Source organism: Sander lucioperca, chromosome 22, assembly GCF_008315115.2.
Source record: "Sander lucioperca isolate FBNREF2018 chromosome 22, SLUC_FBN_1.2, whole genome shotgun sequence".
NCBI classification, from domain to species: Eukaryota; Metazoa; Chordata; class Actinopteri; order Perciformes; family Percidae; genus Sander; species Sander lucioperca.
The window spans coordinates 12,243,164-12,258,315 of record NC_050194.1 but is presented as its reverse complement, the minus strand read 5'-3'; the positions used below and the strand labels follow the sequence as shown (position 1 = coordinate 12,258,315).

Here is a 15,152-nt window from a genome sequence, read left to right as displayed (position 1 = left end):
CTCAAATGTCTTTATAATCTCCAGCCAATCGCCTCCTACTGCTCTCAGATGTACCTCCAGTCTACTTTTGTATTTGTGTGTATGTGGTAGAAGTCCATTCACTCAGCACTACTGTGATTGACTTTGTGCTATGCACTACCTACATATTATGTTTGAGATGTGTACTTCCTGTCAACATCATGTAGAGATCTTTCCTCTTATAATTTTCTAACCAGAAACATTGTTTATTACCGGTCTGCAGCAGCACTTACTGATGCATTTGGAACTTGAAGCTCTTTGTGCTTTGCTCTGGCGAGCCGTAACTAACACCAGTAATCAATCTTATCTCTGCTCTCTTTCATGTTTCAGCACTAACTGCGCAGTTGAGTAGCTGTCTAAATAGAAGACATTAAAGCATGCTGAAACTCTCAGGCCTTGCATGCACTCGTAGGCCTACAAAGCAGATTCCTTTTTCGTTCTTTCTTTTCACTGTTCAACCTGCTAACCACAACACAGGAAGGCAGATTAGATAGATAGACAGACAGACAGGAAAGAGGTGCAACAGGAAACGGTATCTCCAGCAACAGTGATGACTTCAGCTGCTGTGCATTTGTGACTCGTTTAATTTGCTCGCTAGTCCTCGACTAGGTTTTTACTCTTTCGCGATCCCTCAAATTCAAACTTTGATTCCACCTGCTTTCGTGGGAATTATGGCTTTATGGCATGAAACATCTGTGTGGGCAGTGTTTTACATCCCTTGATGCCTACAGACAACTTCAACAAGTCCAAGGTGAGATAGCTGAGCTTTTTGTATACTTAACTTTATATTTTTACCCTTCATAGCTACAGAAGGTGACTCCAGCCATAAACGTTTACTTTCCATCATGACCCTGAGTATCCAGGTCAATAAAAATGGAATAAAATAAGATCTTCAACTCACTTTTACCATACTATGCCATATGGTACCTCATAATTAACGTGTTAATTAATAATTTACAAACTGATCAGTCTGGCTTTTTTTCTTGCACAGTGTACTTGCATCATGCAAATGATACTGCTTATAATGTTTTTGCTTGTTACTGATGATAATTATATATTGTAAGTTTGCAGAGTTGTGTTACAGAGTTGTGGCACTCGCCAGTTTAACACGGCCGCAGCACTCTCCCCAATATATTTCTACAATAACAGCAGTATGTTATTAAGTGGTTTTGCCTATGAAGACTATACTCAACAGCGGAAGCTGGAACACCATCTTGAGTACATCTGGGTTTTTGAATCAGTTTCCTTTGCGAGAAGTCGTGATCAGCAACAAACCACACAGGAAGGCATTTGCCTTTTCTCGTATTGTCTCAGTGTTCAGTTTGCAGAACTTTCACTGCAGTTTGTGATATGAAATCATACTAATAATAAACCTTATTTATGTAACACATTTAATATAGGCCTAAAAAGATGCAATACAATGTAGGCTTAGCAAAAGACAAAAAATAAATAAAAAGTAGGATTTGTTTGTGCACTTCTTTAGCTTTTAAGAGAAAAACAATCTGTTTCAGATGTCGTATTAACCAAGGCACTCAATCAGTAATCATAGTTACCCCCACACTTACTTACTTGACCTGATTAGACCTCTTCTCAGAAGTGTGGGTGTGGGTGTGGGTGTGTCGACAGATTGTGCTTTATTGACGTCCCCTTAGCTCTCCTATCACACTTGTTAAAGTGTGACCTTTATTTGTCTTATTGGTTCATGGAGTTTGGTGACATCATATAATTACCAGCATAATTTATGTTACTGGCATCAATAGTGCTTTATTCAGGAAGATTTATATATTCTTAACATCTGTTGTGCTACAAATATTATTTGTATATAATATATTATAATATGGTTCTCTGACCTGATGCTACATTTCTGAAAAGGCTGCATTACATTTAGCTAATGAGAAACGAGGCTTTCAAAGGGATGTCAAATGTCTTGATGGCCATAGCCACAATGCTAAGCGCTTTGGTTAAGACTATTGCATCTTGTAAATGAATATAGATTGTCAGTGCGTATGCAGAAAGTTAAAAATAGCCATCTGTTTATCAAATGTGTCTCACTGAAATTCAAAATAGAACTTTGAACAAAATAAAAGCTTTAGAACAAATTAGTCTGTACACTGCTGTTTCATAGTCAAGTTTTGTTGCTACAGGCATACTGAATCAGTATTACATGACTTAATGCACAATATAAATTCACATTTGGAGCATTAATTAGACTAAGAAGTGTTTAGATGATAACGAGGCCTCTCATTTTTTCATCTTCCTTCATCACAGTACATCATGCCCAGTTTATGGTAGTTGCACATAAGTAATGCTGTTTTTTATTGTGTAGACACAAACTGGAACGTATGAGGGCCGAAATTATCCAACTTGCTCATGGAGAGGAAGGCACATTACGATTCTATCATGGACCGAAGCAAACGCATCATGTGGCAGGATGACTGCTATGTGGATCTTCAGTCTACATCCTACCCTGTCTCTTCACAAGCAGGAACAGAAGGTAAGAGTTTTCTTAAGAGGTTCATCATAGCCGCTCTCTTCGACCCAAAGTTTCAGGAACGTTTTAGTTCTTGGAACAACTTTTAAGGAAGCCCATTGTTATCTGCGTTTCCAACGTGGTCTAAAGACCCGTGAAGATTAGGCAAATTATTGACATTGATATGAAAAAGCAACATGACAAGATAAGGGCTGCTCGTGGTCACTATTAGAAGCCGCTGGGCCAAAATCGAAGACTTGACTTGCACATACATCCCGGTACTAAGCACTGGAACATAAATGCATACTCTCAAGCATATACATACATATGCATACCCGTACATACATTGACATGCATAATGTAAGAATGTGTATGAGGGTATGTGAATGTGAGCATGTATGCATGTGCATGCTTGTGTATACATGTATGCGTGCATAGATATGTATGTGTGCAAGAGGTTGGCGCAGATGGCTGGATCAAACAAACACCTGACTTTCACCCAGGAGATCTGTGTTTGTGTCCCATGCATGGAAGTCAACTTTGGTGACTTGTTTAAGTTGACTACCTTACTTACATTTGTAACTTAATTTACACAACAAATCTATTTATTTTAACTCAAACAAAATAAATGGGTGCAAGTTTCAGGCTGTAATTCACAGAAAGAACAACTGACATTGGCATTTGTACTTCCTGAGTTATAGTTATAGAGTATTCATCCTCTGGGGATCACAAATGCCTGTACAAAATTACATTGTAATCCATCCAATAGTTGTTATTATATATAGAAATATTTCTGTCTGAACTAAAATGGTTTACCAACCGATCAACCAACCGCATTGTGCAACTAAAGAAGAACTAGGAAAGAACACGTTAAAAAAGACCAAATATATGAATGGAAAAATCCCCTTTAAGAAATTGTCTTAGTTAATTATCACTTGATCATCTCAGTAATCATTTCTTAAGAGTTGTATCTGCGCTCTGTTTTGGTTTAGACCTTGGCTGGATCCAAAAGCATCAAGACCAGCTGCAACGCTTCATTACAGCCTCCTTCCTGGAGGGGATGTTAACCCACCTGAGAAAGGTGGATGTGCTGAGTTCAGCTGATGAGACCAAGATCAAAGAAGCGGGCCGGCTGCAGGACCAGGTTAACATGCTCACAACTATTGTCACTGACAAGGACACTCACGGTTCTGATGCTCTCCAGGGCTTCATAGAGAGCTCAGATTCTCAGGTGGCCCAGCTCATCATCAACCACGGTAAGGAGCTTGAAATGGGATTTGCTCTCTGTGTTGGTCATTCTTTTAAAGGGTGAAGATCATCTGGTAATACCCGGGATGGTGGTTTGATTTCTGAATCTCCTTAACAGCGTTTCATTGACCAAGACATTGAGCCCCAAACTGCTCCTGATGAGATGCTCAGTGTATGAATGTGTGTGTAAATGTAACTATTTGGAAAGCACTTTGCACCACTCTTGGGATTCAAAACGCTAGATACATTGAATCCTTTTGCTTTTCTACAGATTCCATGGGGAAGGAGCACAAAGAGGTGCTGTTACGGCGATATGAGCAGTACAGAGACAGAGATTCAGTCAGCTGCCCCAAACTAAACATCTTCTCAAGAACCTTACTTCTGGTCGATGGCCTTTCCGACATCCAGCAAAAAGAACATGACTTAATGCAGGTGGGGGCGACTCGAGGAAGGAAAAGAAATCATCTCAGACAGCTGGGGCTGACCAAACTCTTGGAGCCCCTGACCCGGGTCAGTTTACCTCCCAGGGTCTCCCTCACACTTGGGGTGGCTGGTATCGGCAAGACAACCTGGGTCCGACACTTCATCAGACAGTGGAGCCAAGGGGCCATCTGCACAGATGTGAGCTTCGTCCTGCCTTTCACTTTTTGCGAGCTAAACTCACTGGAGAAAGTCTCTGTTGAGAGGCTAGTGAAAATGGCTTTTCCTCATTTAACAGACCCCAGTCTGGTCCTGAGCAGCTCCTGCCGCACACTGCTCATACTAGATGGTTTGGACGAATTCCGCTGCACTTTAAATTTCTCTGACGCAGCTCCTTGCAGCGACCCAAAGAAAGAAGTGGCCATTGATGACCTAGTTACTAACATCATCCGGGGCAATCTGCTCCCTTACGTGGCAGTGTGGGTGACCTCCAGGCCAGGAGTGGCCTCACTCATCCCTGGAGGATTGGTTGACAGGGTGACTGAGATACCAGGATTCAGCCCGAAGGACATCCAGCTCTTCCTAAACCACCACTTCTCTGAGAGGGATTTTGCCAGTAAAATATGGGCGCACTTGGAGTCCCATAAAATCTTAATGGTGATGTGCTACATACCATGCATTTGCTGGATAGTAGCTGATACTCTGATGTACATCATGCAGAGTGAAACACAAGAGAGCCTTCCAAGGACTTGTACTGAGCTATACGCTCACTTTTGTTCCATGAAGGCAGAAGTAGGTGAACCAAGAGGCAGGGAGCCTGTGAAAATGGAACAGCTCCATGGGAGCAATCGTAAACTGCTGGGGAACCTTGGACGACTGGCATTTTATGGGCTCCTTAAACGCAAGTACACCTTCAGCGAGCAAGACCTCAGGGCCTATGGGATAGATCTACTGTTAACTCAGTGCAGTCTTGGTGCTGGAGTTCTTGTTCGGGAGGAGTCTGCCATATACACAACATATCGGTTCACTCATTTGTCTCTGCTAGAGTTTCTTGCAGCTACTTTTTACCATATCTCCTCCAAGCGGGCCATCTTTGACTTATTCTCGGAGAGCACCATGTCTTGGCCCAAGATCGGTTTCCAGAACCACTTCAGAAGCGCCTTTCAGCACTCACAACAAGCTGAAGACGGTCACTTGGACGTGTTTGTGCGCTTCCTGACAGGCCTGCTGTGCCCAATGGCACAGAAACCTCTCGCTGGGCTTCTGGCCCTCGGAAAAGATGATGGCAATCAGAAGGCTTGGGCAGCAGGGTTTTTACAAGGCCTCTTGGTCAGCGGCGGTGCAGTGGTGTCCCTGCGTGCAGTTAACCTGGCTTACTGTTTACAGGAGCTGCAACACACAGAGCTATTGCGGAGTGTTGAGGAAGATTTACAGCTTGGTAGCCTAGCAGGGAAATTAACACGGGCTCACTGTGTTGTGCTGGGCTACCTCCTTCATGTGTCTCCAGAGTGCAGTGAACAGACCAACCTAACAGGCTCTCTGAACTACACAACAGTGAAATGTCTGCTCCCACAGCTGCTGTACTGCAGCTATCTCAGGTTAGCTCACCAAAGCATCATCTCCCAATAAACTTACACTCAGGAGAAAGATTGAAGGGTGAAATTTTACTTATAACTCATCTACTCCACAGGTTAGAGAATAATCACTTCAAAGATGATGTCATGGAGTTGCTGGGAAGCCTCCTGAGTGCCAAAGACTGCCATATCCAGAAGATAAGGTGGGATCACACTTACTTTTCAGCAAGCATCATATGAAGAACATTTTGAAGTGATCTTATAGTTCTGAACCGCTGTAGCTTGAACTTGAACTTGTCTGATTGCTCACATAAATGGTGACACTTTAGTGTCAGTCTTGTTGATTTCAAGGGTGTAAGAGAGAGAAGGTGCAGTGATGATGATGATTGTGATTATCAGTAATATTTTGTACCATTTAATTGTGACCACTTTTATTCACCCACTCAGTTTGGCAGAGAATGCCATCAGCAACAAAGGATCCAAAGCCCTGAGTCGAGCCCTCTTGGTAAACCGGACGCTAACGTCTCTCAAGTGAGATTTGTTTGTTGCTTTTGACTGGCCATAACCTTTTGAAGAGGAAACTGGTGTGCTTCTCCTGCACATTGAGCATTTCATTAGATAACATTTCTGGTTCATGTACTGCAGCTTAAAGAAAATAAGTCACAATTTTGTGCTTATCTCCAAGTTCCCACGTTGCTGCAATTCTTTGCAAATCTTTGTCCTCATATTTCACAGGCATATGCATTACTACCTGATGTTTCTATTATGCTTCTGTATATCATCTAACCAACTATTTCTTATTTAGTCTCCGGAACAACAACATCGGCTCTAAAGGTGCAAAGTTCCTGGCAGAGGCTCTGAAAATGAACCAAGTCCTGGTATCAATCAAGTGAGTATATACATTAATTGCTATAGATTTTAGCTCATACACAAAATTATCCTACAAAGTGAACGTGGAACACTTTGAGTTGGTGTAATTTCTCAATTTCCACCACTCTTCAGCTTCCAGAACAATGCAATTGAGGAGGAAGGTGCTCAGGCCCTTGCAGAAGTACTGCACTGCAATCGCAAACTGGTGTCTCTGAAGTGAGTGCCCTTCACTTGTTTTGTGTGTGTGTGTGTGTGTGTGTGTGTGTGTGTGCGTGTGCGTGTGTGCGTGTGTGCGCGCTCTCACAGAGTACGTTTTTATTTCATGTACTGATTCAGCATACGGAAGAATAAGATTGGAGCGGGAGGAGCCAAAAGGATTGCAGAGGCACTGAAGACGAACCGGACTCTCACAAAGCTGATGTAATCTTACATTGATATATTCATTCACCATACCCATCTTATAAATATGATACAGCGTTGTATTTTTTACATTTATCCTAGTATATTTAAAGACTACAAACTATTCTTTTTTTCTGTGTTCTTTACACTTTTTTGTAGATTTATGTTTATGTGTACTTGACTAACTTGCTGCTTAATTGGTTTTCATGTTAAGATAGCATAAATAATACCCTTGTATTACAGAGCCTGTTATTTGGTCACATACTAATCGTCATGATTCACGATTTGACCTGTTTTTAATATGTCCAGTCTATTTTTGTTTTTGCCTACAGTCTTTGTAGCAACCAGCTTGGGGACAAAGGGGCAATCGCTCTGGCAGAGGCTTTGACAGTCAACCACACTCTCCTCTCTCTTCAGTCAGTATCTTCAAAAGTCTACTGCTAATGCATTTTAACATCGTGGGTTGTTACACCTTGGTTCACTTAGTTTGCAACAATGTTTGTCTTGCGAGTAATTTACATTACATTTGTGTTTAACCTTTCTTTTGGCAGACTTCAGAGTAACTCAATCAGCAACAGGGGGATGACAGCCTTAACCAAAGCACTCAGGCTGAACCGTGGCCTCGTCTCCTTGAAGTAAGTATTAAACTTTGGCTAAGGCAACTCTGATCCTTTTATGAAAAGTACCATCTCATGTTTTCTTGACCTGAGTCAACCTTATTAGACCTTATTAGACTGATCTATGTTCACGACCGAGTCCAGCACTATTTGCTTTTGTTCTAAAGTAACTTCCTCCTTCAAAACAAAACCACTGATGAAGCGCGCTTGTTCAGAAAACAGGTATTAGTTTAATTCAAAATCAGTCTAGAACAGGCATTGAGATTGGTCGCCTGGTATACAACTGGCTGCATCATATACCTCAATCATCAGGTATCAATCAATTTCATTTTGGCCACAGCACCAATGCCAGCGAGCACTTTGTACTATGAATTCTTCAGGACAAGTAATAAGGTCAAGAATGGGAACATTTCCATTTTATATTTTAAGTAAATAATATGGCCTAATTTGATCCTATAGTGTGTTACTCTGCACTTGCTTTTTGATTATTACAAATAATAAAGCAAAATGATCATCTTAAAGTAGAAGATATACTGTCTCTCACATCACATAAATTATGAACATAAGTGAGAGGTCTTGAAGAGGATTCTTTTTTCTGTCTCGGTCTCTCATTTGGACTCGGTCTTGACTTGGACTCAAACTTTTTTGGAAGTCGGTTTCGACTAGTCCTGGTCTTGGACTTGTCTTGGACTCGACAGAGACTGGACTTGACTACAGCCCTGATGTTCACAGCCAACTCCTTTTAAGTAGTAGTTTGACAATTTGGGAACTACATTATTCGCTTTGAGGATTGATACCACTCTCATATCTTTCCGGTAAATAGAGGCTTGACGTCACGTCCTGGCTAACCTTTGTTCCACCAGCTTCTCCCCTCTTTTGTTGAGCTTGTGACCTTTAACCTGCCATGGTCTAGGGCTTATGGGAAATGGTGTTCATTAAAGACAGCTAAAAATAATGACAAAAAAACATTTAAAAAATATTAAATTACCATCCTTATGTTCTAGTTATTTGTGTTATTAGAGACATCAGATTTTCAGGTTTTCAGGTGCTGGAACAGCAGCACGTTAGCTTAGCTTTAGCGCTTTAGAGGTGTAGGGATTTTGTTACCATTGGGCATAGCCAGGCTTGCTGATTCCCCCTGTTTCCAGTCTTTATGCAATGCTAAGCTAAGCAGCTGCTGGGTGTAGCTTCATATTTACTGCAGCGACGTTAGAGTGGTATCAATCTTTTCATCTAGCTCTCAAATAAAAGTGAAAAAGCATATGAGATTGTTGGGAAACTGTCATATCTTATCTCTTTTTTTCCCTTTTATCTATCTTTCCATCTGTAAGTTTAAGGGAGAACTCCATAGGGGTGGAGGGAGCAAAGAACATGGCTCATGCCCTCCATGAGAACAACTCTCTGCAGGACCTTGAGTGAGTCACCTCATTAATTGCCATGTGTGTAGTTTAATGCCCCACAGAGGCATAGAAATATCCAACTGTTCAGAAAATGTCACTCCCCCATACTGTGGTATGTCACTTAGGGCTATTGTATGATGGCAAACTGCAAATCCCATGAGATTACTGTATAAACACAGTGGTTATTTGAATAAGTATGGTGATATTCACAACTGAACATCAAGGCATTAATTGACCCCAGTTGTTTTTTTAAAGTGCCCATATTATGAAAAAATCACTTTTTCTGGGATTTGGGGTGTTATGCTGTGTCTCTGGTGCTTCCACACACATACAAACTTTGAAAAAAAATCCATCCATGCTGTTTAGAGTGAGATACGGTTTCTGAATGTGTCCTGCCTTCAGTTTCTGGGTGAGCTGTTCAAAATCGGCACGGCTTGTGACGTCACAAGCCGAAACAAGCAGGCTAAACGCAACCATTAGCTCGTAGCGTTAGCGTTAGCATTAGCGTTAGCATGCTAATGCTAACGCTAGCATGCTACCTAGCAAAGCACTTCCACAACACACACAAGTTCACCATAATCTACAAAAGAACTACTTACATGTGCGCCCTCATTTAGAAGTCTCCCAGCTAATCCTGCCTTGTAACTGACCGAAGTTGTAGAAACAGCCTTTCTTTTACTGTCTATGGAGCTAGCTAGCTGACATGATCTACATCTGAGCTACTGAGCATGTGCAGTGCAATCAAAGATAGTACAGAAGAAGAAGAAGAAGAAACGAGGTCTCACTCTGTAGCTAAAACAGAGACCAGCTGAAAAGAGGATCTGCAGCAGTGAGAGAGAGCACTGCAGTACAACAAAAATATGGTGTTTATTAAACCATGTAAACCTATTCTGGTACAACCTTAAAATACAAGTATGAACCTGAAAATGAGCATAATATGGGTGCTTTAAATTATATGTTTGCCTTTATGCAATAAAATTAAGTGTTTTTTTTCAAACTTCAAAGCCACATTTTTTATCTGCTTGAAAGCAGACATATTGCGGAAGCACTGACAAACTTTGAATTAGAAAGCATTTTCAACCATTGCTGTCACACCTAACTGTTTAAACTATAACTACACTGTGTATACGTTTGTGTTTCTTTGTGTGTGTTCATATCTAGTCTCACAGCCAACCTGTTGCACGATGAAGGGGTTCAAGCTATAGCAGGCGCAATCAAGTTTAATCAAGGCCTCACCTCTCTGCAGTAAGTGAGGCTTTTAAATACAAATAGACACACACCTGAGCCTGCGAGTAGTTCAGGCATCGGCAGCTTCGCTCGCTTTGAAAATTTCCTGAGCTCCACAATAATGGTACAAAAATAGAATAAATAAGCCACTACTGTAGCATCGGGTAACCTTCATTCAAGATTCCCAAAACTTTTCAATGCAAACAAGTTATGCACTCGTAACGTATAATGAGATTTTAAACATTTGAAAGAAATCAGAATATAAAACATTAGGGGATTGCTATTTATTGCATGTATAAGAACTGTTTAGATTGATTAGAATTTCCTTTTGTCTTGTTAAAGGTGGTATAATTCATATTTTATTGTCATATGTGACATATAATAAATAACATATGCAGTATTTGCCTCAAAGTTGGCCCTAATGTGCCTTCCTTTCTCTTTTTACAGTCTCCAGTGGAATTTCATCAAGTCCTCTGCCACTAAAGCTCTGGCCCATGCACTCCTCTCCAATGCCACAATGCAGCTCTTGGAGTAAGGCCAAAAGTTCTGCCATTAGAGACAGGATTTCATCGACTGATAGCCGCTAAACACTTATGTGGAATTTCATTCACAGGGTTCTATTGTTATTTACAGTTGTCACTGTGTCTGTGTTTGTGTGTCCGTCTTTTGCCGCAGTCTACAGGAGAATGCTATTGGGAATGAAGGCGTCATTTTTCTTGCCGAAGCCCTGAAAACCAACGTGTCTCTGCGTACATTATGGTTGGCATTACAATTGTGTACAATGATTGATCATAATTTTAGTCTTTAAGTTTAAATGAATGACAGAAGTCAGTTTTTAAACACATACACATAATACACATTCACCTAAAAGTTGTGATTGACCAAAATCTTTCTACGTGTGGGACAATAAGTTGTTTTCTATTATTTTCCCATGTGTTCACTATTTTTTGCGTGCTGTCTCTTTAGTCTCCAGGGAGTGTCATCGAGCACCAGTGGTGCCATTGCAATGGCAGAGGCTCTAATGACCAACCAAACCCTGCAAACATTAGAGTAAGTCCAAGTTCTCTCGTCTTTTAAACTGTTCCTTTTTTAAATTCTCAGCCACATAGTGTAAAACAAGCAAGCAATTTAAAGCCAGCTCAGCTCAATCTTGCTCCTCAGTAGTATTTCTGATTTCCACTTTGTCAGTTATTGTATCTCAGGTACTGTATAATATGCCATCATTTGGCTTGAATGGGACCAAGCAACTCCTTTTGAAGCTCCTTTCTTCTTGCTTCCTTCTATTTCTGTCTGAAAAACATGTACCCTCTCATTTCTCTGCATTATAGATGTGATAGCTTGTGATTCATCATAGATGTGAATTTGACAATGCCAGCACCCGATTGAACGTGTCTGGTTGTGGTCTGGCAAAGCTCCACAAGGGTTTGCTTAAGGCAGACATCCCTTCAACGAAATACAGAATTGGCTTTCCTATTCTGCAAACACTGTCACATTCGCACGAAAACTATCCACCAAATTTGTTTGAACAAATGCGAGGCACAAAAAAAGTCACTCAGTTGCTCTACAACACTTCTGCCCTGGCATTGATCTGGTTGGAACCAATTCAGTCAGTGTTTGATTGTGTCATGGCAATTTTGTTATCCCACTCTGACAATGAGGAACAAGACAAAAATATCTTACAGTGTTGTCACACTTTTAATGCTCAGAGCATGGTACACAAGATAAAAGTAATATGCACACGCGATGGAAAGGTGCTCTCACTCTTTATACCTTGGCTTGGTCCCCCCCCTCTGGTCAGGGTGCCTTCTTTCAATCAGCGTATTGCATGCCTTTGTTCTCAAGACAAAGGGTCTAACCGGCCAGAGGTGAGAATCATCTGATGACATTCAGGTGGGAAAAGCCTTAGCATATACAATCAGGTCAAGATTCACTCAGTCAAAGGTTACACTGATAAATGATTCAGCATGATCAAATGCAAGAGAAGATAACCTAATTACATGCGTCTGGTCAGATGTGATTTCATTACAGCACGATCAAAGACAATTTCCCTCACAGATTGTCTGTCAATCAATAAACCAGAACACATGTAGTTGAGATATGTACATTTGCTGTGATTTTATCCCTCAATATAAATATATCACAACTAGGGTTAGACAATATGATGATAGATACTTTGAGTCAATGTAAATTTGTCAGTCGTCAGAGATTTTGTGTACACCATGGTTACTATCCGTTTATCATCTCTGGGTGTATTAGACCACTGTGGGCAGTGGGCAACTGTTTTATGGTCATATTGAATTTTTTATATATGATTTTTGAATCAGTGTGACAAAGTACATTGACTCAACAGGTAATCTTTGGATGAACCAAAATAGACATTTGTGTGTGGTTATTTTATTCATAAACACTTTAAATTTCTAGAAAGTGTCCTGTGCTTATAATCATAATAGAGAGTCAGACTTGGCCCGTCAATTTTCTCGCGGAAGTTTTATTTTAGTCTTTATGAAAAGCTCAACTTAATTGAAATTGAAATGTATCTCAGTCTGTGTAATTACACAGACAATTTGGGGGCAAAACTAAATCCAACCTAGAAGAACTGGCTTAAAATATGGACAAAAAAAAGTATGAAAAGTACCATGTTTCAGTTTTTTTTTTCTAAAGGCAACAAAAAAAAACATCTATGAAGACACACGTTGTGAACTGGATGCTGGTAGAACAAAACCTGAGCGAGAAAAGGGTTGGAATTTAGCTCTTTGTGAACTTTTACAATTATTTCTATTATGCAACTTAACATTGAGAATCTGTCAATTTCCCATTCTTGGTGAAGAACCAATTTTCACAACGCCAAAAAGGAGTGACATGAAGCGAGATAAAGATCTAAAATAAAAATCCTCCTCAGTATTCACTTGTGTCCCTGACACCTTTTGTTTCTAATCTTTACAACCTATTGCCTTTCTCTTTCATGTTGATACTGCTAACACACTGCCATGTATGTACAATTGTTGTGTTCTGTACTTAATTATATCCCATCTCTTCCACTGTTTCAGTCTACGTGGGAACACCGTGGGGATGGAAGGAGCAAAGGCTCTGGCTAACGCACTGAAAAGCAACAGAAGCCTCAAGTCGTTGAAGTAAGTCCTGACTGGAGTTTGTTGTGATCCATGTGAACCTATATGTCAGTATTTGGCCAGTTTAGACAGCTTAAGAACTGCCATTGCCTTTGTCATACAGTCTACAGTATTAGTAACCTTCTTTACGTAGTTTATACAATGAAGACACAGTTTACATGAAGAGAAATGCAGAGCAGGATTGTCACACTCATATTTTAAAAACCTGAATTTTCTGAAATTCAGTTAGTACAGTGAATTTGAAGTCTCCAAATTCAAATGCCTTGTCTCTTCATTAAGATTCAGCTTCTTAGATAAAGTATATCTGGCCAAAGGACTTTATCACTGATCATAAGGCAGCGCCTCCTACAAGGCTGACAGCAGTGAGCTAACATTGTGTTTTACTAATCTACCCAACCAACGATAACGCTTTATTATTCATGTTTGTTAACTAACAGTAACTGTTGGTCCAGCTTGCTGCAAGGCAGCTTCTCTAGGATTCATATGTGCTGGACTTCCTGTTTGTTTGATCCTTTCAAATCCAGCAGTTTGGATTTGAAAAATAAAAACTTTAAACTTAAATCACTGGACATTTGATTAAAGAAAAACCTTTTTTGTCTCTGTGTGCATCATCAGTCTGCAGGAGAACTCTCTGGGTATGGATGGAGCCATATTTATTGCAACGGCCTTGAAGGGAAACCACCAATTGACGTACATCAAGTGAGTTTTCTTTTCGACACCTGTCTCATATATTACATATTATGTAATATATGATACTGTACACTTTTTTGTATGTGCATGTGTGTGTTTGTGCGTGTGTGTCCGTGTATGTCATTTTGCTCATATTAAAAAGTGACATTTGTTGTGTGCAGTTTGCAGGGAAATGGCATTGGAGAATCAGGAGCAAAGGTCATATCTGATGCTATAAGAGCCGACGCTCCGGGCTGTGTGGTGGACATCTGAACAAGGAAAGAGCAGCTTCTACTGAGGAAAGTCGCAAATGTAACATAGAGATAACAGTATAGGCTGTATGTGTTATAAGGAAAAGGTGTATGCAATTTAGTTAAAGCTGTACAGTATGTTGGTGCTGAATATCACTCTGTAGCTGTTCACTGTATATATAGTAAGATATATATTCACATATTTATTTTGACGTTATTATTGAGGTAGCAGTTGCCAGAAGGGATGAAAAAAAGAAATTGACAAGGGTGAAGATATTTAGAGTGACACTATATTTTTATGTAAAATACACTCAGTATCTATAATTACAGAGTGGAGCCTCATCCCTCTTATTTGCCAATTAAGATGACATTCTGTTCATTTGCTCTATTTGCACGAAGGAATCTGGTGTATAGCAATAAAATGGACATTCACACAGCAGTTATATTCCACTTGTGGTTTTTACAAGGGCATAGATTTGTCAAAAAAGTCTACGGTTCTATCATTCTGCTGCTGACATAATACTCATAAACACATTATTATTTAAAGTGCTCATATTATGCTTTTTGGCTTTTTCCCCTTTCCTTTATTGTGTTATATATCTTTTTTGTGCATGTTATAGGTTTACAAAAAGTCCACTCCAAAGGGACTTACCATCTCCAACAGAAAACACTGTTCACAAACTGCTCCAAACAGCTCTATTGTAGTCCAGCCTTTACTTCTGTGACAAACGTGCGTCACTTTGTAACACACGTTATAATGCTCGCCTAGCTGCTAGTGTGGCACGCCCTCATACTCTGCTTCCGACTAGCTGGTAGTCCTTACTTAGCTACTGCACATGTGTGACTCCCAACAAAGATGGA

At 40.3% G+C, this 15,152-nt stretch overlaps 1 protein-coding gene across 2 annotated transcripts; it reads left to right on the top strand.

The window, feature by feature from the left end:
• Positions 1-438: 438 nt before the first annotated feature.
• On the top strand, positions 439-14,730 carry nlrc3 (NLR family, CARD domain containing 3). Of its 2 annotated transcripts, XM_031291277.2 has the most exons (19): positions 444-769; positions 2,345-2,512; positions 3,481-3,744; positions 4,008-5,754; positions 5,847-5,933; positions 6,178-6,261; positions 6,536-6,619; positions 6,733-6,816; positions 6,937-7,020; positions 7,332-7,415; positions 7,551-7,634; positions 8,948-9,031; positions 10,178-10,261; positions 10,691-10,774; positions 10,919-11,002; positions 11,210-11,293; positions 13,291-13,374; positions 13,987-14,070; positions 14,223-14,730. In XM_031291277.2, the coding sequence occupies exons 2-19, from the start codon at positions 2,389-2,391 to the stop codon at positions 14,311-14,313; spliced, it is 3,405 nt and encodes a 1,134-aa protein (XP_031147137.1). In that variant the 5' UTR covers positions 444-769; positions 2,345-2,388; the 3' UTR covers positions 14,314-14,730. The 2 variants fall into 2 exon arrangements, with proteins under 2 accessions (XP_031147138.1, XP_031147137.1); XM_031291278.2 differs by lacking the exon at positions 10,178-10,261 and having other exon boundaries at positions 439-769.
• The last annotated feature ends 422 nt before the right edge of the window (positions 14,731-15,152 follow it).